Below are 22824 nucleotides of genomic sequence, written 5' to 3' on the forward strand. Positions count from 1 at the left end.
CCTCCAGAAATCACTGCAGTGGGGCCCCACCCGGGGACACGATTTCAGGGACAGTGGGGCCACCCTGAGGACCATGGACCTGTGGCTGAGTCATTTTTCGGTGGTGTCTCGGGCTGGAGGGAGCTGGGCAGCTTTCCTGGTCTCCACCCACCCAGGCCAGGATCTCCCCGGGTTGAACAGTGGCCACGGTCCCTGGCATGGCCAGGGTCCCCAGGCAGTCACCAGGATGCGAGCAGGCCTGCCAGCACCCTTGCAGTGGCCGAGTGTCCATGTGGCTCCTGGTTCTACTGAGGGCCTCAGACCTGTCAGTTATAAAAGTCAAGGTCCGCAGCTAAGGACAGAGTGGGCCTGACCAGAGCCCAATCCGCACAGAGCGGGCAGCCAGGGATGAGGCCAGGTGGGTCTCCTTGTGCATCTGGGGCTGCAGCCTCTGTGTCCCCACCAAAGCCCCTGTGGATGACCCTGGGGATGCACAGCAAGCAGATGGCCACAGATCACTTTCAGCCCAGCTCATGTTCCCTGCCCCTACGGGACACTCCCTTTAATGAATTTTGCAGGGCTGCGAAGGCAAGCTGGCAGCGGGCTCGCGTCCTCCCACCCTGCTCTGCTGGCCTGGCTGGCAGCCCCACACCCTCGGCTCTTCCCCCGAGCCCTGACCACCTTCCACAGCAGCTCCCTTGGTGTCCGCCCACGGCCCGGTGCCGGGGCTTGCCATTGTGTGCACCCAGCGGACCTGCTTATGTCACAGACCTGAGTCCAAGTACCCACTGCAGTGCCCGGGCCAACAGTGGACATGTCGGCCACACATCTCAATGCCCAGTTAGGTCCCTCCTGCACCTGGCCGGGCTCCCAGAGTGGCCGGCCCTCTTCCCTTGTTCACTCCTTTCTCCTGGGGACTTGCTGGTGTCCCAGCCCTTCCTGTCTTCTCTCTGTGCCTGTTTCCGGCCCTGATGCCAGTGGTGGCCTGTCCCCTCCGTGTGTCCATTGTCTGTCTTCCTCAGAGGCCCAGGCTTCCTGCATTGCCCACAGGCCCCACAAACCCCTCAAAAACCATGGCAGGTGGACACTGGCCCTCCAGTGGGGGACAGGGAGACGCCCCAACTCGGCAGGGGACCAAGGCCAGGGCAGCAGCCAGGGCCTGTTGAGGGCACAGACCTGGAGGGGCGGAGGACAGGCCCTCCGGGAGCGTCCTCCTGGCCCCACCTCGTCACAGAACAAGAACTGACAGTCCCAGCTGAGGGGCAGGCCCTGAAACCTCACCACTCCTCTCCACACCGTCCAGGGAGCCCAGAGGGGGTGTGGTGACGGTGACACCCGGGGTCCTGATCGGGTCCCAGGGCAGGAGAAGGACACGAGGGGAAGCAGGAACCTGGTCACCAGCGTTGGCAGGACGTGGAGGGACCGGAAGTCCCGCCAGGGCTGCAGAGGACATCCCGGGTTTCTGGAAGGTCGCACCCAGAAAGAGCAGGGGACCCAGCAGGTCCGCGCTCAGGGGTCTCGGGGACGTCTGACCCCACCGCTCAGAGTGAGGTCTGGCTGGGAGACCGTCTTCCCCAGAGTCCACCAGGGCCAGCCTGGACCTGGTCCAGAATGACCTGCGTCCTCACTGCAGGAGGAGGGAGCTTGGAGACAGACCGAGCTCTACAGGGGGCGGAGAAGGCGGGGGCGGCCAGCCTGGGCAGACACAGCATGACCACACACAACTGGACAGCCCTCAGCCAGGGCAGGAAGAGGTGACAGAGCTGCCACACAAACCCACCTGAGGACCTCATGCTCAGGGAGAGCCAGACTCACAGGCCGTAGCGTGTGGCCCCACGTCAGGAGGGTCCAGAGACCGGGGTGAACCCGCGGGTGCAGGGATGGTGGATGGAGGCTGCGGGGACGGGCTCCTTCTGGAGGCTGAGACTCTCCCTGCACTGGCCGAGGTGACCGCTGGGATCACAGTGAACAGGTGGCCTCTGGTCATGCTGAATCCACGCGTGTGAGTCGGGGCTTCGTGTGGTGTGGCACTGCACGGCGACAGAGGGTTCCGGAACATCTCTCTGCAGCTGCTTGACCCTCTCAGACTCCTGGAGCAGACGGACCCAGCAGCTGCTCCGTCCCCGTCCAGCAGTCTGTCTTCCCACAGCCGGCTTCCTGGCCCCGACGCTTCCCCAGGTGTGTCCACCAGGCTCCGTGCTGCCCGTGCCCAGCACTGGCCAGGGCTGCAGGCTTCTGCAGGTTCCCGTGCCTCTCCCCGTTGGCAGCGTCCAGGGCTGGCTCTGCCAGGGATCTGCGCTTGGGGGTCCTCCTGCCGTGGGCCCGCAGCCCATGAGTGTGCCCCTGCAGCGCTGCTGGCTCAGGGCAGGTCCTGGGAGCTCCTCAGATGCAGATTCTGGCCAAGGCTGCTCAGGTGCACGGTGTGGCTCAAGAAATCGGAGGGGGCATTTGACAAGGGCAGCTAGACCCTGGGGTCCCATAAAGAAGAGTCCCACAGAGCAGCACCAGGATGGCCTCTCCCTGGCAGCAGAGGACAGACTGCATGTGCCCATGGTGTGTGGCGGTGATGGTGCCCTAGGTCCGGCCCCAGCGCAGGCTGAGGGAGGCCTTCTTCAGGGCCTTTGTTGGGCAGCTTTCGTCACTGTAACAAAATACCTGAGAAAACTGACTTGGGGTAGAAAGGTTTATTTGGCTCCTGGTTTTAGGCCATGGTCGGCTGACACTGTCACTGTGGGCCCAGGTGAGGGGGGAGGCCATGGCAGGAGGGGAGGCAGAGGGAAGCCAAGCCCAGGAGGGGAGGGAGGGGCTGGACAGCAGTGCCCTCCTGGGAAGCCCTGGGGACCTGTCCCTCCTCCTGGGTCCTGCTCCTGCAGCCTCCACCTCCTGCCCTAGTCAGCTCTTCACCCTGTGACCCCAAGACGAGAGCAACTTGGAGAGGACCAGCTTGCCTGGGGCTCAGTGTTGGAGGCCTCAGTCCGCAGATGCCCCACTCTTGCTCTGGGCCCAGATGAGGCAAGACACCAAGGGGAGGAGGGTGGAGGAGGGAAGCAGCTCGGGACCCGAGGAACGGCCCAGGGACACCTCCAGCCACCCAGGCCTCAGCTACGTCACCTGCCTCTGCACGTTCTTCATGTTCTTCCTTGCTTTGGCCTAGTCCACGTCAGCTTTTTTAGGGGACATCTCGTAGGAAAATGCTAACAGCCTCTCAGGAGTCCACCCAGCCATGCCCCCAGGGTCTGCCCCACACCTGAAGCCCCCCCCTTACCAGCCCAAGCCCGAGGCACAAGAGCCTCTGGGTACTGCAGACCCAGCCTAGGGCCCAGCCTCTCCCCAGCAGTGCAGTCCCCGCCCTGCCCTTCCTACTTGACTTCGAGGCAGGATCTGTCTAGGTTGCCCAGGCTGCCCTTGAACTTGCAATCCTGCGGCCTCGGCCTCCCAGGCTGCTGGGATGACTGACCCGGCCGTCGTGCCCAGCACCAGGTCTTGAGCTACCTCCACTCAACCCTCTGAGGACAGCCAGACTCCTTGCTGCCCACAGGTCCACCTCCCGGACCATCTGTGCCCAGCAAAGGCTACCGGTCTGAGCTTGACCCCCCTGCTGCTCCCAGGGACCTGGGGGGGGGGCAGTACCCTGCTCAGAGGGCTGGAGGGTATTGGGGCAGGAAGTCCTCTGGGCTGGCTGGACTCCCACAAGGTGTGGCCAAGTTGGGGGAGGGTTGGGCATCTCCAGGGGCACCCCGGCCTCAGGAGGGGTGAGGCTGGTCTAGGGTGCTGGTGTGGGAGGGCTACGAAGGTGGTCTTGGCAGCGCAGGCTAAGGGCCTAGGCCTCTCCAGAAGTCCCCATGCTCACCCCGGCACCACACTGCAGGGGTGGGGCTGGCCTGGCTCTGAGGCCTGAAGGCCACTTGTTGGAGACTACCTGGTCAGGCGGCTGGAGGCGCTCTTCAGCCCAGCCCCCAGCCTGGAGGGTTTAGGTGTGGCCCCACCCGTCCCCACCCTAAGCTTAGTCCCACAGAAATGTGGGAAATGGGTCAAGGAGGCTGGGAGGTCCCCTGCGGCCCTGCCCTGTGGATTTCGTAATCAAGGCAGTAAACACATTAACAACAACAAAAAACAAAACAAAAAAAATTTTTTTTTTTTTTGGTGGTAATGGGAAATAAACCAGGGTGGCTTTACCAGAGCCACGTCCCCAGCCCTTTTTAAATTTTATTTTGTAACAGGGTCTTGCTAAGTTGCTGAGGCTGGCCTGGAACCTGTGACCCCTCTGCCTGTGGGGTGAGTGGGGTGTGTGGCATGGTGCTGGGCAACAAGTGGACATCCTCCAACCGGCCACTGTAGTAGTGTGTGACGTCCAGGAAAGCCCGGGGAGAGGCCCAGTCTCCCTTGCCCCTCATTTTTTAAAAGACCTCTATTTTACTTATGTAGGTATTTATTTATTTTTATGTGGTGCTGAGGATGGAACCCAGGGCCTCACGCGGGCCAGGGGAGCTCTGCCCCTGAGTCCAGCCCCCGGCCCTCATTTTGGTGAAAGGGAAAACTGAGGCATGGCTCCTCTCTCTCCCTGTAAGAACTGGAGTGGCTCCTGATGGGCCTTGGGTGCACCCTCCCGCGAGGACAGTATCGTCTTCCTGTGGTGACAAGCATGCCGCCGCACTCTCAAAGACAAGGTGAGCTGGTCCGGACCCTGAATCATTAATGAAGGCAGCAGCTGGTCAGGCCGGGCCAGCAGGCCGAATGCACTAGGTGCAGACAGCAGTCCTACAATCTGCCTCCATGCTCTGCACCAGGCCAGCTCATCTGTGCAAGGGCTGGTCCCATGCTGGTCCTGTCCAGGCCCGTCCAGTTAGGAGGACACCTGGGGCCCTGGTCCTGGCCCCCGCTGCCATGATGGAGGGCCAGCCACAGCCCCTTCCCACTCTGGAGCTTGGGATGAGGAGTGGTGCTGAGGGTGCCTCCCTCCAAACAGCCACGTCCACTCTCGTCCCCCACAGGCGTGAGCACACGTGCACGGGAAAGGTCTCTGCAGACCCAACTTAGGGCCTCAAGATGAGGCCACTTGTGGGTCACCCAGGTGGACCCTTAACTGCAATGCCAACAGTCCATAGGAGGGACCGAGAGCAGGCATGGTGGCCTGTCACCCCAGTGATGCAGGAGGCTGAGGCAGCCTCACAGGTTCCAGGCCAGTGCCGGCGGCAGCTGGGCAAAATAAGGGCTGAGGATGTGACTTGGTGGGTCACATTCCTAGGACCAAAAACAGAACAGGACCCTGGCACTTGGTCTGAGTCCAGCTTCACCCAGGCTACCAGAGTCCAGGACCTGCCTGCCCTCCCTTAGTGAGGAGCAGTCACCTGGAATTTGGATCAGGGTGGCTGGTGGCCCCCTCCCTGCGGAGTTCTGGGTGGCAGGAGACACAAGGCCACCCCTCGCATCCTGTTCTCGAGTCCCTGGCAGAGCTCACCTGAAGCTGGCCTGACTCACGTGGTCAGGAGCTCCAGGGGAGCTGGGGAGGAGAAGCCCCACCTGGCCCGGCAGCTTCGTGTGAAGGCCCCAGGCCGGGCGCAGAGGGCGCAGAGGGAGCTTGGCTGCGAGGCCTGTGGGAAAGGCCTCGGGAACCCTGGAGGGCGCTGAAGGTGGGGTGGGCTGGCATCGCGAGCAACACGGAGCCCGGGAGGGCCATAAGTGGGTTTCAGTGCGCTTCTGACGGTTGAGACCTGGGCCTGGCGCTTGGTCTCCACCCACGTTGGCTGCCACCTGGGCTCCCTCCCCGGCCTGTCTGCGAGGGTGGAGCCCTCCCTGGCACCAGCCTCACAGGGAACAAAGACGAGCAGCCGGCCCTGGTGGCCCCAGCCAGGGCCCGGACGGGCGTCCCGGGGCGCGCAAATCCACGGGCGTGCACCGCGGCTTCTCCTAAATCCACCGGGACGTTCCTGATTAGCGATTCCGGGGTCCGGCCGGCCGCCCGCCGGGGGGGCCTCCGTGGAAATCGGCAGCCGCCCCTAATCCCGGCTGGAATCCTCTGGCAGCGGGCCCGCAGGCAGCTGGGCCGCGGCCAGGCCCGCAACAGGGCAGCAGCGCCGGGGCAGGCGGGCTCCCGCGGGGCCCGGGCTTGGCTCTGGGCGTCCCGCCGGGCGGGGGCCCGGAGGGCGGGACTCCACTCCGGCCGAGCGTGCGTCCGTGCCCGTCTCCCCAGCTGCAGCTGCCCACTCTGCTTCCAGGCCTCAGTTTCCCCACCCCTGCACTCGCGGTCGGACTTGGTTGCTTTGGGGCGAACTGAGGAGAGTCGGCGGTGATCCCAGGATCACGCCGTGCCCGCAGGTTCCAAGGTCCCCGCGCCAGTCCCCTAGCAAAGGTTCGGTTTGAATCCGACGTTTTGGCTCTGTGCCCACAGGCAAGATGGAGCCCTGCAGGTTTCCTGCCCGACTCCAAGATGGCGACACACCTCCCCTTGCCCTCACGCAGCGGGCGTACGGCCCCTGCCCGTTTGAAAGATGGCAGCAGCCGGAGGCAAGCACGCTTCTCGCCGCCTGACACGCCACGTACCCACTCTCAAGATGGCTTCTTCCGCAAAGCCCCACGCCGGGTGGCAGGCCGCCTATTGGCTCAAAAGCCATCACGTGCTCCCACCCTTTCTCGCCCTATCCCTACTTCACAGGTCGTTTCCGCCTTCTTCCCTGAAGGACGGCCATTCCCTCCAATAGCCGCCTACTACCTTTCTCAGCCCCACCCCCCTGAGCGGCTTCCTGGCCATTGAGAGGCACTAGCGGAGGCCAGCGGGACTGTCCCCGCCCCTGGCCGCGGCGGGAGCCAATGGGCAGCGCGCGCGGGGGACGTGTGCGGGCGTCTCCGCCATCTTGTGAGTCTATAACTCGGAGCCGTTGGGTCGGTTCCTGCTATTCCGGCGCCTCCACTCCGTCCCCTGCGGGTCTGCTCTGTGTGCCATGGACGGGTAAGTCGCGCCGCGCCCGCGCCCGCCATTCTCTTCGCGCTCCGGCCCTTCCTTCGTCCCCACCCGGACTTTCTCCGCTGCCACCCGGGCTGGTGCGCGCGCGGGGTCTCTGGTCCGCGTGGCACGCGCGGGACCTGGGCTGCGGGGAAGGATGGGCCGCGCCCTGGCTCCGAGGCCTGTCTCCGGATCGCCTCTTGGTGGACTTCCGGCTTCTGCGCGCCGGGCTCTGAGCTCCTGCTGCCCCGCGCCCTCTCCCCGCCCTTCCGCGCGCGCGGCCCCGGTGTGCCGTGTCCGATCCGCCACGACGTCGTGCGGCCCTACTCGCTTCCCGTCCCCCATGCGCGCATGCGCCGCCTCCGGGCGCGCGGAAGTCCCTGAGCACGCCCCGTCCGGCGCCGCGCGCGCGTGCGCCCGTGCACCCTGGGCTCCGGTGCGCGTGCGCGGCCCTCGGCGGGGGCGCGCGCCTTTCCCGCCGCGCGGGCTCTCTCCCGGGTCGGGCGGGGTCCCGGGGCTCAACCTCGCGGGCCGGCTGCTGGCGGGGCCGCTGCACGGCGCTCCCGGCGCGTCTGGGAAGTGGTGCCTTGCTGCGTCGCGGGGAGTGTGTCGAAGCCGGCCTCGGTGCTCAGTCCGGTGGGGAGGCTGGGGTTCCCTCCCGGGGCGGACGGCGGGACTCGGCTCGCGGGCGCCGGCTCTGGCCGTGGTGGCGGCGAGGAGAAAGTCCAGTCACGCGGAGCCGGTTGATGAGTAACTCGATGGTGTTGGGGCTGTTAAGTTGGCGAACTGGAACCGCTCCGCGGGCCCCCTGGCCCCGCGCTTCCGTCTGCAGAGAGCAAACAGCAGCCCTGAACCTTAAAGGCCAGCCCCCGCTCTGGGGGGAGTGTCTTTTGTCTCTACCTCTGGGCACCGTCCAGAGGCGGGGCCTGGGGTCCTGCTGGGAGGGAGGGGCGCTGAAGGACAATGGTGGCCCCTTTCAAGTTGAGAGTAAGTGGACCGCTCACTTCCCAGCCCCTTGAAGCTTCCTGGCTGGCCCGGCTGGCCTCTGCCCCCGGCTGCACGTCTTGCTGACCTCTCTCCTTTTCTCTCCACAGCATCGTCCCAGACATAGCAGTTGGCACGAAGGTAGGCACAGCTCACTTTCTTCTTGGTTACACTGTGCCGAGCTCTGGGCTTGCCCTGTCCCCTGCTGGCTTAGAGTGGAGGGCTGTGTTTCTAAAGCAACTCCTACTGGTTCACAAGCCGGATGGGCTGGTAGAGTTTACAGGCAGGAGTTTTTGACCCCTGTCCACATCAGATTGTCAAGGTGTAGGCCATGGTGTGAGTTCTCAGCCAGCAGGTTTGATGGTTTGGCACTGTCTGGCTCCCAGCTCTCTGTGTTTCAGTGAAACAGTCTGAGGACTCTGTACTTCTTTGGGAATCAGTCTCTGGATTCAGAAAAGCCCCTGTGCTGTGGAGGGGAGCTGTCTGATGTGTCCAGAGCACTGCAGTGGGAGTCAGTGAGGTCCATTGCACAGAGTTCTTGTAGTTGAGGCAGGGTGTCTTGGTTGACGTCGTGATCCAGGAGGGGACTTGTTGTCAGTTATCAGGTGATTTTTGTCCTGAGACCATCTCAGTATGTCGTGACGCAGAAAGAAGTGGAGGAACTGGTGCTTCACACGCAGTAGTTTTGGGTGGTTGGATGTGTTTTGAAACCGGGTCTCATTTAGTTGCCCAGGCTGGCCTCAAACTCATGATCCTCTTGCCTCAGCCTCCAAACAGCCAGGATGGCAGGTGTGAGCCTCCTGGCCCAGCTGGCAGATGGGTGTTTAGTGGGTCAGGTGTGGCCCAGGTCCAGAGCTGCAGGGCTCTCTAAGAAGGAAGCAGCCGACCACTTGAGGACCAGCCTGTCCTTGGTGTGCAAAGCAGAGCAGCTGTGTCACTTGCCTGTTTGGCTGTGACAAAGCTGGGAGTTGTCCTGTTCTTGCGGCTCATTCCTGGAGAGGCTACTATGGCATGCAGAGCAACTGATTGGTGTTCCTGGACTGGGCTTCAGTTTTCCTAGTGGGCTGTTGGCTACATATTGGATCCTTTGCAGGTAGATGTCTTCTTTCAGTGCAGGTGAGGAAGTGGGGCTTGGCCTCTGAAGTGCTCACTTGGGTGTGGTCAGGCTGGAAGTAACTCCTGGCTTCTGTGGGAGCCACTTTCTGCCTGAGGCTCTCTGCTCGAGGTTTCCTGGGGGACCATCCACTCCTGCTCAAGAGCGCCTGGTTTCCCTGATGTCACCAAAGCCAACCTGGACAGGATAGAGGCAGGGCTCTGGGGTGTGAGGCCTCTGGCCAGCGGAAAGGCACTCCCCAGGAGGTGCTTGACTAAGGCACATTTGCTGGGAGAGGCCCTCCATGGAGACCCTGGGCTGCCTGGCCAAGCCTCTGTTATGTGGAGTGCTGCTCAGACTGAGCCCGTGGCCCCAGACAGTTGTGGGTGTGCCTGCCCTGCCTGTGGGAAGACCGTTAGGGCACAGCCAGGAGGCCACTAGAGGAAGTGCAGCTATGCCCACTCCTGCAGCTCAGGTGAAAGATGTCCCTTGAGCCCCCAGCATGGCCCTAGTCCTCCAGGAGGGTGTGCCATGGGCAGGGAGTAACTTCCTGGTGGGTGTCGGGGTGGGTGGGTGGAGCTTTACATTTTAGGAGTGCCTGCCCATAGCAGGTACTCCTTTTGACTCTGTGGCCACTGATACTTAGCAGGCACAACCCCAGTCCTCCTGAGCCTTCTTGTGACTCCGCTTTTGCTTACTGGACTGGTCAGGCTGAAGCCCCAGGTGGGCCTGGGTTTGCCTGATCTGCACTTCATTCGCGCAAACCTGGGCCTCAGCTCTGCTTGGTTCTGCATCGTTCTTTGGCCCTGACGCTGCCTTGGGGACCAGTAGGCCTTCTTGGTGGACACAGGGCCCGAGGGTCTGAGTGGTGGCCCCTGGTGGCTGCCTCCGTACGATGCTTGGTGCTGGCGGGGTTGGCAGGGGCTGTGCCTTGGCCTCTTCTCATGGCTGTCGTTTCTTCCTGGTCTCAGAGTGGACCTGGCGAGCAGGCACGAGTGTCTGCAGGGTGATCACTTCCAGAACAGCTCCTGGGGGCACTGGGCAGTGGCCAGGACCTGGTGCTTGTCTGGGCGTCGGCGCTGGTCTCCTTCAGAGCAGTGGCTCTGTAGGCAGTCTGGAGGAGGGGAGATGAGTCCTGTGTGGAGCAGGAGGAGCAATCCCCTTCTCCAACCCAAAGTGCCCCCAAATAAACACAGGCTGGCCAGAGTGCAGTGGGCCAGCTTCAAGGACAGAAGGGCCGTGCCAAGGTGCTGGTAGTGTTGTCTCCGGGTCCTCAGGCCTGTTTTCGTTTCCTGGGTAACCCATCTAAGGACTGTCTCCAGGTCATCTCCAGTTTCACGTTTTGAATCTGAGCCCCGCATCAGGAAGACGACTGCTTTTCTAACTGAAGAGCGGTCTCCTAGTGATTCCTGAGGGTTGGTCAGTCACCCCTCTGCCCGCCACGGGGTAGCCCTGCCTGCCTGACGCATAAAGGGGCAGTGTCTCTACTGCTGCAAAAGTGTGCTGAGGCTGAGGGTCGGATTTCCTCAGGCAGCTGGAAAATAGGACAGGCTTGGGGGCTGGAGCACAGTGGGCAGCTCGGCTTTGTCTCCCCGGAAGCTGCCAGCAGCTCAGCTGGGAGCGAGACGCCCGCCAGTCTTTTGCTGCAGGGCTGCAGCTGTGTGCTCGTGGGCAGACGCGTGGGGGGCTGTGCCGTCTGTCCCCTCCCTGTGGCTGCTGGCATGTGCCCCAGGCCCATGGTGAGGGTGCCAGTGGGGTTGCCCCAGGCCTGCAGCCCACATACCTGCCCACTGAGAGCCCTGGGCTTCCTGGTGCAGGGGGAGTAGCAGACAGGCTCAGGGGCAGCTGCCTTCCTGAGTGGGGCTGGGGTGGTGTGAGGAGGGGTCTCTGAGGGAGTGCAGCTCGGGTGTTGCTCTTGTTTTCCAGCGGGGATCTGACGAGCTTTTTTCTACGTGTGTCACTAACGGACCCTTTATCATGAGCAGCAACTCCGCCTCCGCAGGTAAGCCCACATTCAGAGTGCCCACCCCAGCCTGCTGGCTGGGGGTGGCTCTGGTTAAGGTCGTGCTGTGCCTGTCCTAGCTGGACTGGAGCTTGCTCCTTCCACAGTTCATGCCCTGTGGCCTGGGGTCCACACTGCAGGTCCCAGGCCAGATGTGGCACAGAATTCCTAGGCCATGCTTGACTGCCAGCTCCTCTTGGAGGTAGAGAGGCAGATGTGTGTATAGAACTGGGTCCTGGCAGTCCTGACCTTGAGCTTCCAGTTCATCCAGCTTCCCTGGGAGCAGGAAGGGGACCCTCCAGGATAGGGCATGGGAGTTCTGGCCTTGGCCAGAGAGGGAGGAGGCTTCAGGGAGGACAGACTCCTACTGCAACCCGAAGCCCCCCCTGCCCCTTTCAGCAAATGGAAATGACAGTAAGAAGTTCAAAGGTGACAGCAGGAGTGCGGGCGTCCCCTCCCGAGTGATCCATATCCGCAAGCTGCCCAGCGATGTCACAGAGGGCGAGGTCATCTCCTTGGGGTTGCCCTTTGGGAAAGTCACCAACCTCCTGATGCTGAAGGGCAAAAACCAGGCCTTCATCGAGATGAACACAGAGGAGGCGGCCAACACTATGGTCAATTACTACACCTCGGTGACACCTGTGCTGCGTGGCCAGCCCATCTACATCCAGTTCTCCAACCACAAGGAGCTCAAGACTGACAGCTCCCCCAACCAAGCGGTATGCGGTCTGTGGAGGGCTGGGTGGGGCGGGGCCTGTGGTCCTGGGGGCCCCACCCCAGGGGGCTCACAGTGCTGCCTCCACAGCGAGCCCAGGCGGCCCTGCAGGCTGTGAACTCAGTCCAGTCGGGGAACCTGGCCTTGGCTGCCTCTGCCGCTGCCGTGGATGCTGGCATGGCCATAGCTGGGCAGAGCCCGGTGCTCAGGATCATCGTGGAGAACCTCTTCTACCCTGTGACCCTGGACGTGCTGCACCAGGTGAGGCTGCGGGAGCCCGGGGCTGGGGGCCACCTCCCTGGGGCGCAGAGGCTCATGCTGCCCTGCCTTGCAGATCTTCTCCAAGTTTGGCACAGTCCTGAAGATCATCACGTTCACCAAGAACAACCAGTTCCAGGCATTGCTGCAGTACGCGGACCCTGTGAGCGCCCAGCACGCCAAGCTGGTGAGTGGCCTCCTGGGGAGGCTCGCCCTGGGGCCCGGCCATGGCTGACCTGCCTCTCCCTGCAGTCGCTGGATGGGCAGAACATCTACAATGCCTGCTGCACACTGCGCATCGACTTCTCCAAGCTCACCAGCCTCAACGTCAAATACAACAACGACAAGAGCCGCGACTACACGCGCCCAGACCTGCCCTCGGGGGATAGCCAGCCCTCGCTGGACCAGACCATGGCTGCGGCCTTCGGTGAGACGCCGTCCTGACCCTGCACAACACGTGCAGGCCACAGGCTGGGTGGGATGTGTAGCTCAGTCAGCGCCCTCAGGCCCCCGGGAGCAGCTCCCGCTGGCACGCCAGCCCTGCAGAGCAGCGGACCTGCCCGCGAGGCTCTTGCCCCTCTCGGGTGCAGGTTGTGGGTGCAGTGATTAGTGTCTCTTTGTTTCTAGGTGCACCTGGTATAATCTCAGCCTCTCCGTATGCAGGAGCTGGGTTCCCTCCCACCTTTGCAATTCCTCCAGCCACAGGTACTCAACTCGGCCGCCCCAGCGACTGCATGCCTCACCCTTTCCACGCAGCTCTGCTTCCACGGCAGCCAGCGTGGCCGGCTGGTCCCTGGCGAGTGCCAGGGAGAGGGGAAGGGAGCCGCAGGGGCAGTCGCGTCCGCAGAGGCGGCTCGACAGGGCAGCGGAGAGGCAGGGCAGGGCAGGGCGGCAGCCCGTGAGTCGGGCCTTGGAGTTGGCGAAAGCCGCTAACCGGTCAGTCTTGTGGTCTGGTTCCCTTCAAGCACTCGGGCGAGGACGAGGACGAACTGGAGGGATGTGTCCCTAGTAGTTGTTGAGTGGCCTGGTAAGCGATGGCCTCCGCTGAGGAGCATGCGCCGGCGGCCGGCACACGTGTGCGTCGTCCCGGCCGTCGTGGCCGCGTGCGAGCAGTGCCTGCTGCGTCTGCATGGAGGACGGCGTGGCTTGCACGCACGCCGTGTCCTGTCGGGCCTGCCTGCGAGGCCCATGTCTGCGTTTTCGGACCCAGGCTTCCGTGCTGTGGCGCATGCAGGGGGCCCAGGGGCCGTGTGGCTGCACCTGGCGCCCGGAGGAGCCCACGGGCACCCCTCACAGGGCTCGAGCCTGGCGCCGCCTCCCGTGGCTCCTTGTGCATGAGGAGGGGGCCTCTGTGCCCCATTGGTGGCCGGTGGAGGGCCTGTGCTCACTTCCTGACTGCCTTTTCCCTTCCAGGTCTGTCTGTCCCTAACGTGCACGGAGCCCTGGCCCCATTGGCCATTCCATCGGCTGCAGCTGCCGCGGCTGCTGCAGGCCGCATCACCATCCCAGGCCTGGCGGGGGCTGGGAACTCTGTCCTGCTGGTCAGCAACCTCAACCCCGAGGTACGTGGGTCCCTCCCAGGCTGCTTCTCCCAGAGCGTGAGCAGGGTATGCTGGGCCCTAGGGTCAGTGGCCGTGCTGCATGCGGGCGGGGCCTGAGTCTCCACCTCAGCCCCTAGCAGCGGCCTCCTCAGGCTCCGCGTGGCCGCCTCGCTCTATTGGAGTCTGCTGTGTGTTGCGACATCACTCCTGCTTACCACCTTTCCCAGGGTCCTCTGAGTTTCCTGTCTTCCCTGCCGTCTCCATTTGCATTTTCAATTTGATGACGCTCTGAGTTGAAATACCTCCTGTCACTTATCGAGGAGGGCTAGGCTAGGTGTGCGCCCAGCAGGTGCAGCAGGGGACCCTGGGCCTGCGGGCAGTCAGGATGCTTGGCCATGTACGCCTTGCACACAGACCTCAGTTGCCAGTGTGAACGTGTCCACACAGCTGGGGCTGGGCCAAGATGCCCGGGGCTCAGGGTGTGAGTTTGGAGGACAGGACCTGGTCGGCATCTCAGAGCACTCCTCGGCTGTGGTGCTTCTGTTGGCTTCCTGGGCTCTGGGCAGGGCAGGACTGTTGTCCCCACAGTCCTGCTCGTGCGCTCCACGTCCCTGCAGCTGTCCTGAGCCAGGGCACGTGGGGGTGGACCAGCAGCCGCTGCTGCCTGTGGCTGCAGAGACCTCCCAGCACAGCCCGGGCCTGGCCTCTCCCTGCTGTCTCCCCAGGTGGAACGTTGCGTGTGCGCGAGTGACTGGGACACTGCCTGGTTTCCTTACGTATTTACTGACCTGTGTTTTTTGCTACTTTTTTCTTTTCTCCCCTTTCCCTATTTTTTTTCTTGCCCTGATCCGGAATTTCTTTGCCAACTGACTGCACGGTTCTTCTGCTTCCTGTTGTTGCTTGAAACAAACAAAACATAAATAAATAAAAACAAACTCCCCTCTCAAACCCTGCTCTCCGGAAACAACCCGCCCTTGAATATTAACATCCTGGCAACTCATCACCATCAACCTGCACGCCTGCGGGGACTGTCTTCCTCGTGGTGGACGATGGCAACTCGCCCCCTTGACCTCTCCCTTCCCCCTGTCCCTTCGCTGCCTTGCTCTGCTGTCCTCTAAAGAGAGTCACACCCCAAAGCCTCTTTATTCTTTTCGGTATGTTATTCCCACTTTTATTATCTTGTTTTCATTTAATTGATGGTTTTACGCCCTGAGATGTGCCCTGAGTTTGCGTTTGGCCTTCTGCCTCCTTACGTGGTTTGCTTCCGGTTGCAACCGTCTCACCCGTAGTCGCGCATGGTTACCGCCCTGCATGCTTCTCCAAGAGTTAAGCGTGTCAGTAGCATGCGAACGTGGTCCTTCTTGACAGCTGGCCTGTCCCGGACATTAGGACCTGGCTGGACATGGGCGCTCCTGTTAGCGGGCCCTGGGCTGCTAGGCGCAGGCTCCCCAGCAGGCTGAGCAAGCCTTAAGGGGTGCACAGGGGCTGGAGGGCGGGCGGGGCCAGGCGCTCACGGCCTTGTCCCTGGGTCCCGAAGGCGTCTATGGGGACGTGCAGCGGGTGAAGATCTTGTTCAACAAGAAGGAGAATGCGCTGGTGCAGATGGCAGATGGCAGCCAGGCCCAGCTGGGTAAGAGGCCCAGGCCCCGGGGCAGGCACAGGGTGGGGCATGGGGGTGCCTGCTGGGGCCCCTGCTCACGTGCCCCTGTGTTCCCAGCCATGAGCCACCTGAACGGGCACAAGCTGCACGGGAAGCCCATCCGCATCACGCTGTCCAAGCACCAGAACGTGCAGCTGCCGCGGGAGGGCCAGGAGGACCAGGGCCTCACCAAGGACTACGGCAACTCCCCCCTGCACCGCTTCAAGAAGCCCGGCTCCAAGAACTTCCAGAACATCTTCCCGCCCTCTGCCACCCTGCACCTCTCCAACATCCCGTGAGTCCGGGCACCCCGCAGGGAGGCGCCCCCATCCTGCCTCAGCAGCCCCTCCAAGTGCAGGCGTGGGACGCAGAGCCTCTTGGTCTTGTCAAGGCCATTTCCGGCCCCGTGGTCATCACTTCTCCCTTTGTCTCCAAGGGGTCCCATGTGCCCTGGCCTCTGAGGTGGGAGGTCCCTGCAGGTGCCTGCTCACACCCCTCCTCCCCACAGGCCTTCCATCACGGAGGAAGACCTCAAGGTCCTGTTCTCCAGCAACGGGGGCGTGGTCAAGGGTTTCAAATTCTTCCAGTGAGTAGGGGCTTCCCCACCCTGCCTCCCCTCCCCACCATACCCACCCACCCACCCCGTGCCCACCAGCTGGCCTGCTGTGCTGTAGGAAGGACCGCAAGATGGCGCTGATCCAGATGGGCTCCGTGGAGGAGGCAGTGCAGGCCCTCATCGACCTGCACAACCATGACCTGGGCGAGAACCACCACCTGCGAGTCTCCTTCTCCAAGTCCACCATCTAGGGCCCAGCCCCTGGCCGGGCTCCGGAGCCGCTTCCGTCATTCCAGAGAAAAGCCACTTTAAGAAGCAGCTGAAGTGACCTTAACAGACCAGAGATTTTATTTTTTTAAAGAGAAATCAGTTTACCTGTTTTTAAAAAAATTAAATCTAGCTCACCTTGCTGACCTTGCGGTGACTGACGGCTCGGGCGCTCGGGGACTGCGGCAGGGGTCCCCCACCTGCCCGGGGCCAGGCCAGGCCAGACCCCGCGCCCTGCCTTGCAGGGTGTGCTGGGCGTGCGGCCCACGGGGGGCGCCCCCACCACGACGTGGCTTCCTCGTGCCTTAAACCTGCCTGCCTTGCAGCCGCACGCCCACCCAAGGGGACCCGGGGCCGGGGGTCTGCTCCAGGCAAACGCAAAGCGGCCTCCTGCTCCCACGGATCATGTGCCCAGTGCTGGGAGGGAGTGGAGACCGAGGTGCCAGCAGGGCTGGCTGGCACCCCCCCCCATGTAATCAAGTGACATGATTCTCCCCGTGTCCTCCAGCCACCCAGGTCCCCCTCGCCCGGCCAGGCCCAGAGGGCACCAGCCCAGCCTCCTTGAGCTTCTAGCCTTTTGTTATAATCTTTGTATCATATTCTGATGTGGTTGCAGACATCTGTGCCTAGCAATATTTCCAGTTGACCAAATATCCTAATCTTTTTTCATTTATATGCAAAAGAAATAGTTTTAAGTACCTTTTTATAGCAAGAGGATCCAGTGGTATGAGTGTGAGCTTTCTCTTGGTATTACTTTGTATGCTGTACTTTCTATTTTATTCTTTGTAATCAATTCAGTCACAGGCAGGACCCAGCCTCCGTGGCAGGGCCCGGCCGTGCACCGCCCGCCTCCGTGGCCTTACTCAGCTCCCCACATCTGCCTAGGAAGACCAGCTCTAGAACTTTCAGGGTTTGTTGTTTTTCCCCCTTTTCCTTCAAATTTTGGACCAAAGTCGTGTTTCTGTTCCTGTCTGCTCTGATGCTGGGACTCCAGGCGGTGGGACCCTCCAGGTCCTGACCACCCTCCTACCCTGGGGGACGCCTTGGTCCCACCGCGCCAGCAGCAGGGCCGGTCTCCTCGGATCCCCAGTTCCATAGAGTGACAAGGGTGTAAATATTTATGATTTTTTTTATACCTTTAGAGACGTGGAGGGCGCGTCGGGTTTTTACGGTGACGTGTGTTTTGATAACAGCGACCGCAGGCTCAGTATTGTACGTGGAGCGCAGTGGCCACGAGCACATTCCATTGCCCGTCCGGGCTTGTCATGAGAGAACTCGATTAAAGCCGTTTTACAACACCTGCCTCCTGTAGACCTCTTCTTTGCTGTCAGGCTGTGGAAGGCAGCTGGCGGGTCTGTACTGGACGTGAATAAATCTCTTCTCTACCCTGCGCTTCGGATCTCCCTCTTTTTTGGGGCATGTTTTGTCTTGGCTGCTGTCTCTGAATCCAGCCACCTGCTTCCCTCCTCTGCCCTGGGCTGGGGGCTGAGACCCACGTCCCTCCTGTTCAGAGGTGCTGCAGGGGCAGAGAACCAGACCCTACTACCCACTGGCCTTGGGCCCGCACAGACCAGACGACTCGGGACCTGAAGTCGGCCATCGCCTTCTTTATTATTGATGTGGTCAAGATATGCCCCAGCCCTCAGCCCCCCACCCATCCTGGCCTTAGGTGGCCTCTGCCGCGGAGAGGTGCGCCTCAGTCCTGGAGCCTGCGGGCCTGCATCCTCCGGAAGTAGCTCTCAGCCTCCGCCTCACCGGCCTCCCGCTCGCCCAGCACCAGGCCGCCCTGCCACCGCAGTGTGGACTCGCGGCTGGCTGGCCCCAGCACTCCGTCCGCTGCGCCCTGTGGGGGCAGCCCCTCTCCCGTGGCCAGGTTGACAGTGGCCACGGCCCCAAAGCGCGGCTCCTCTTGGTCCACGTCGCTGACTGATGAGCCCGGGGACATGCCTGGTGGCTTGGACCCCACGCGGAAGCCACGCGCCAGGTCCCCCAGCTCGTACCCCGCCTCACCCTCCGTCCCCCGGGGCCCACCGCCCGCTGCCTTCCACTCCCAGGGCGCGTTACCCGCCGACAGGTGGACCACAGGGTGGTGGGGTGCGTGAGCATCGATGGTGACGATGCTGGCCGAGTCGCGGTCTGAGGGCGAGCGGTACTGCGAGGAGTCAGAGCTGGCACTGGAGGACGAGGCCGTCTCTGCTGCCTTGGGTCCCGGCCCGCCCGGGGCCTTGGACATGGCAATGACCTGCAGCAGCCGAGGGGGGTTGGCCACGCGGGGCTGCGCGGGGGCCACCGGGGCCCCGCCCTTCTCGGCCATCATGAGCCACTTGGCACGCACGGCGGCGCTGCTCTTGGGGGACAGGCCCGCGCCTGCCTGCGCCCCCTCCTCGGGGATGTGCACCAGCGGCTGAGGCCCCGACCGTGGCGGGAGCAGGACCCGCGGTCCCAGCCCTGGCCGCGCCTGCACCGTGGGGTAGAGTGAGGGTGGGATGGGGCCCTCCTCCTCCCCCTCCTCGTCCTCCTCCTCCTCCTCGTCCTCCTCCTCCTCCTCGTCCTCCTCCTCCTCTGCCATGGGCTCTGCGGGCGCCCGCAGGTGTGCAGGGCTGGCCTCGTCGGGCAGCCCCAGGCCACGGCCCTCCAGGGACTTCTGCTTCCACTCACTGATGAGCTGCTTGGAGCGTGAGGCATCCAGCGGCACGTGGATGGTCATGTGGCGGCGAGCAGGGTCGTCCAGCGAGGGTGTGCTGACTCGGGGCAGCGTGTTGCTAAAGGTCACCAAGTGCTCCTTGCCCATGGGGCTGCGGGGGGCCAGCAGGTCCACATCCACGCTGGCCCTCTTCAGGCTGCCCAGGGACGTCTTCTCTCGGGCCACAGGACGTGGCACGCCCTCCAGACGCCCTGGTGGGCCCAGCTCATCTGTGCTCACAGACTTATTCTGCTGGTAAACTGAGTCGTGGCCCCGCTGGGTCAGGGCCCGCAACGCGTCCTTGGCGGGTGGGGGAGCCGCGGGTTTCTCTGCGGGTGGGGCCTGGAAGTTGCCCACCGCGTGGCAGGCCTGGGAGGACACAGGGAGCGTGAGCCTCCTGCCAGTGACGGCCGGGCCGGTGACGCACCTGCCTGGGAACCGGGGACCCAGGGCTGCAGGTCCTCGTCCCTCTGGAGTCCCCGGGACCCCAGGACGGGGGCGGCCTCCCCCTGGCAGGACGCGCCCCTCCCCGCTGGCAGGCCCGGCCCCCCGGCTCTGCGGCAGCTCACCAGGTAGGCAGCGATGCCCGCCCCGATGAGGAAGCCCGCGTAGACGTCCACCGCGTGGCTGCGGTGCTGGGTGATCTGGGTGAGCCCACAGACGCCGGCGGCCATGGCGAAGGCGAACACCAGCACGGGCTTGAGCAGCTTCGTGGCGTCCGAGATGACGGAGTTGAAGTACATCTGGGGGGTGGACAGGGTCAGGCCTGGCCAGGGCCCGGGAGCCGTGGGGGCTGGGGAGCACTCACCGACACGTAGACGGCGGCAAAGGCGGACAGCGTGGCGTGCTGGGACGGGAAGGTCTTCCTGCAAGAGCGAACCGTGAGCCCCGCGGCTGCCCACGGGGGCGCGGGGGGCGGTGGAAGGCGGTGGCTCACCGTGCCGACAGGATGGCGTGGGCATCGTGGCCAGAGCAGATGTCCTGCGTGATGTAGGGGTTGGCCTCGCAGGACGTGCCCAGCAGAGTGTAGTTGGGCTTGCAGACGGTCAGGAAGAAGGGTGCGTGGTAGCCAGTGGCCAGCTGGATGATGTCGGTCACCAGAGCTGTGGCACACAGGCCAAACACGTGGACGCCTGCGGGGTCAGGGGGTCAGGGCCGGGACCGCGGGCACAGCTGCCCCGCTGGATGGGCCCTCCGGGCGGCAGGGGAGAGGCCAGCACTCACCCACGAACCGCACAGTGCGCCGCAAGAAGGAGTTGAAGTTGCACCCGCCAGCGCTGATGCTGCCCTCGGCCCCGCCAGCGGCCCCGCTGCGGCCCCACAGCCGGGCCTGAAGGCAGTAGAGCAGCCCCTCACCGACCATGATCTGCCCAACAGGGAGGGGTCGTCAGGAAGGCTGGGGCCGTACCCTCACAGCCCCTCGCCCCCTGCCAGCCCAGGCGCACGCGCTCACCGAGGCGGCTGGGGCTGCAAAGGCCAGGCTGAGCAGCATGAGCAGGGGGATGAGCTCCTCGCTGGTCTCCACGTAGGGCATGGACAGCGCGCGGTCGTAGCACTGGAAGCCCACCTGCGCGGGCCTGAAGAGGTCGGTCAGCTCCAGGAAGTACAGCGACACGATGGAGGACGCCACGATGGGCAGCTGCAGCAGACACGCAGGCCACTGTCCACCGGCCAGCCCACAACCACCCCCGCCAGCTGGCTGTCATCCAGCACCCAGAAACGAGGTCCTCAGGCCAGGCCTCTCCACTGCCACCCACACGCCCTCCACCTGCCCATCCACCCACATGCCCACCCGTCCACCATCCACCACCCACACGCCCACCACCCACACGCCCACCCGGCCACCCGGCCACCTGTCCATCCACCCACCACCCACACGCCCACCTGTCCATCCACCCACACGCCCACCCGTCCATCCACCCACACGCCCACCTGTCCATCCACCCACACGCCCACCACCCACATGCCCACCTGTCCATCCACCCACACGCCCACCACCCACATGCCCACCTGTCCATCCACCCACACGCCCACCACCCATCTGTCCATCCACCACCCACACGGCCACCCGGCCACCCTCCACCACCCACACGCCCACCCGGCCACCATCCACCACCCACACGCCCACCCGTCCATCCACCCATCGTCCGTTCCCATGGCTGGCCAGCCTGTTTTCTCAGCACAGGACTCTCAGACACTCCTGCCCCCACCTGGGAAGCGCTTCCCTGAGATACCCCATCTGGCCAGCCCTCCCTGGGACGTACCCTGGACAGCCCCCCTGGACGTCCCCCTGGACAGCCCTGTCTGCCTCATTCTCTCAGGCCCCTCCCCCAGGAGCCACCTACACCACACAGCCCCAAGAATGGCCTCCAGAGGATGCACGGAGTGGCTGTCCGGCTTCTGCCGTGCCCACAGCCCAGCACGTAACCTACGTCGGCTCTCTCCACCCTCTGCAGAGGGCAGGTGGGCAGGCCGGGACAGCCAGGCCCAGAGCCATGGGGCAGCAGGTCTCCTGCAGACCAGGGGCAGGAGGACAGGGCAGGGCCGATAGTCATAGGTGCAGGCGGCAGCAGCAGCCTGGGCAGGGCTCACAAGTCTCCCCCCAGGGGACAGAGCCTGTGTCTCAGGGGCCTGGCCACCTGGTGAAGCCCACCTGTGGCCGGGCCCTGACCCCAACCTGCAGACAGACTCCCAGGCCAGAGGTCAGGGCCAAACGGAAATTGAAGGTCCTAGGGGACGCGGTGTGGAGGAGCTGGGCTCCTGTCCAAGGGGCCTCCCTGAACACCTCTGCCTGCAGGTGTAAGGCCCAGGCAGGAGGCAGGCACGGCCTCTTCCTGGGCGGGGACCTGGTCCTGGCTGCACGCGGTCTCCCCCCTCTGAGTGGGTGAGAAGGGCCTGGTGCTGGGCCAGGCCCTGCGAGGCCTGCCTCGTCTCTGTCACCACTCTCAGATCAAGGGAGTCTGCAGCAGGGCCTGAGCACAGCCCGGCAAACACGGAACCCTTCAGCCAGGCCTGGGCTGCAGCTCAGGAAGAAGAGTGCTCCCCTGGCACGGGAGAGGCCCTGATCAAGTCCTGAGGCTGCGGAAACAAAAGGGCTGCTTTACAGTTCTCTGTGGACCCCCCCGTGATGCTGGGCGTCTTGGGCAAGTTGACTTCAACGCCCTGCTCACCAGCAGGCTAACAGAGGGCAAGCAGGGTGTGCGGAGGTGGCCCAGACTCTGGGGAAGAACCCTCTGGGCACCTGGGAGCCACAGCAGGAAGGACCTGGGGCTGGGGAGAGGCCACATCTGATATGAGCTCTGACTGGGGGAAGGGAAACCAGGTCATGATGGAGGCAGAATCCCAGCTGGGCCAGAGGTGGGTACAGCAGTTGGTGGAGCATGGCCTGGCTCCATGGGGTCATGTAGGGTCCCACCTAAGAGCCCACCACCCTGGAAAGTCTTCAAAAGCCTCCTAATCCCCTCCACCCACCCCTCACTCACTCGGGTGACCCTCCGCTGAGCATCACAGCACCTAAGAACACAGTGGCCCCGGGGGCTGTGGCTCAGTGGGAGGCCCTGGGTTCGAGCCTCAGCACCATATTTAAAAAAACAAATCAAAAAGCACACAGTAGCCCAGAGGAGGGGCTGCTGCCATCAAGGATGTCCTGCCAAAGTGCTGCTGAGACAAAAAGGAAGAAGAGACTTCGCCTGACCCTCAAAGCTCCAGAGGTCGGCCAGGCTGGGCGAGACCCTGGCTCAAAATTCAACACCAGGGCTGGGGTGGGTGCAGCTCGGTGGGGGGCCTGCCTGTCAGGACGTCCTGGCTCCGTCCCAGCACTGCAGGTGAGTAAGAGTGAGGGTGAAACCAGGTCTGAGGGCAGCTTCCAGAGGTTAGAAACCAAAGGAGGGGCGAGGGGAGCCCAGGGCAGCAGGCTCGCCCGGCCCTGGAGCCCCGACCTGCTGCAGTCCACCCACCAGTCCTTCTTTTTTTCACTTATAGACAGACACAGTACCTTTATTGATTTATGTTTGTGTGGTGCTGAGGGTCGAACCTGGAGCCTCACACATGCTAGGCAGGTAGGTGCTCTGCCACTGGGCCCCAGCTCCACCAACCTCATCTTGAACAACAAGCACAGCGGGGCGTGGTGGCACACACCTATCACGCCAGCGGCTGGCCAGGCTGAGG

At 63.5% G+C, this 22824-nt stretch overlaps 2 protein-coding genes and 1 long non-coding RNA gene across 7 annotated transcripts in view; 1 reads left to right on the plus strand and 2 right to left on the minus strand.

Moving 5' to 3' along the window:
* Positions 1-2648: 2648 nt before the first annotated feature.
* On the minus strand, positions 2649-6683 carry LOC120891557 (uncharacterized). Its single transcript, XR_005736061.2, has 2 exons — positions 5328-6683; positions 2649-4663 (listed from the first exon to the last, which is right to left on the minus strand). It is a non-coding gene; the product is annotated as an uncharacterized LOC120891557 (long non-coding RNA).
* Positions 6684-6780: 97 nt separating this feature from the next.
* On the plus strand, positions 6781-17272 carry Ptbp1 (polypyrimidine tract binding protein 1). Of its 5 annotated transcripts, none has more exons than XM_005331941.5 (14): positions 6782-6925; positions 8014-8044; positions 10923-10998; positions 11398-11717; positions 11804-11974; positions 12048-12158; positions 12224-12398; positions 12599-12676; positions 13385-13533; positions 14633-14666; positions 15050-15142; positions 15230-15446; positions 15660-15737; positions 15826-17272. In XM_005331941.5, the coding sequence occupies exons 1-14, from the start codon at positions 6918-6920 to the stop codon at positions 15956-15958; spliced, it is 1674 nt and encodes a 557-aa protein (XP_005331998.1). In that variant the 5' UTR covers positions 6782-6917; the 3' UTR covers positions 15959-17272. The 5 variants fall into 5 exon arrangements, with proteins under 5 accessions (XP_005332001.1, XP_005331998.1, XP_077888392.1 ...); XM_078032266.1 differs by lacking the exon at positions 6782-6925 and adding an exon at positions 7062-7543; XM_040290798.2 differs by lacking the exon at positions 6782-6925 and adding an exon at positions 7766-7906.
* Positions 17273-17561: 289 nt separating this feature from the next.
* The window catches only part of Plppr3 (phospholipid phosphatase related 3), a 15063-nt gene continuing 9800 nt past the window's right edge, over positions 17562-22824 (minus strand). The window contains exons 2-7 of the mRNA XM_078032257.1: positions 20111-20296; positions 19882-20023; positions 19595-19790; positions 19466-19523; positions 19227-19400; positions 17562-19026 (exon numbers count right to left, since the gene is read on the minus strand). Coding sequence (XP_077888383.1) covers positions 17671-19026; positions 19227-19400; positions 19466-19523; positions 19595-19790; positions 19882-20023; positions 20111-20296 — 2112 coding nt within the window. The 3' untranslated portion in view covers positions 17562-17670. The remainder of the gene's footprint in view (positions 19027-19226; positions 19401-19465; positions 19524-19594; positions 19791-19881; positions 20024-20110; positions 20297-22824) is intronic.

Source organism: Ictidomys tridecemlineatus, chromosome 2 (genome assembly GCF_052094955.1).
Source record: "Ictidomys tridecemlineatus isolate mIctTri1 chromosome 2, mIctTri1.hap1, whole genome shotgun sequence".
Lineage (NCBI taxonomy): Eukaryota > Metazoa > Chordata > Mammalia > Rodentia > Sciuridae > Ictidomys > Ictidomys tridecemlineatus.

Bases quoted from the DNA above. Each gene is read 5' to 3' on its own strand.
- Ptbp1 (XM_078032266.1), top strand. From the start codon at position 7,077: ATGGGCCGCGCCCTGGCTCCGAGGCCTGTCTCCGGATCGCCTCTTGGT. The intron at 11,718-11,803 runs GTATGCGGTCTG...CTGCCTCCACAG, and splicing joins ACAGCTCCCCCAACCAAGCG to CGAGCCCAGGCGGCCCTGCA. The intron at 14,667-15,049 runs GTATGTTATTCC...TGGGTCCCGAAG, and splicing joins AAGCCTCTTTATTCTTTTCG to GCGTCTATGGGGACGTGCAG.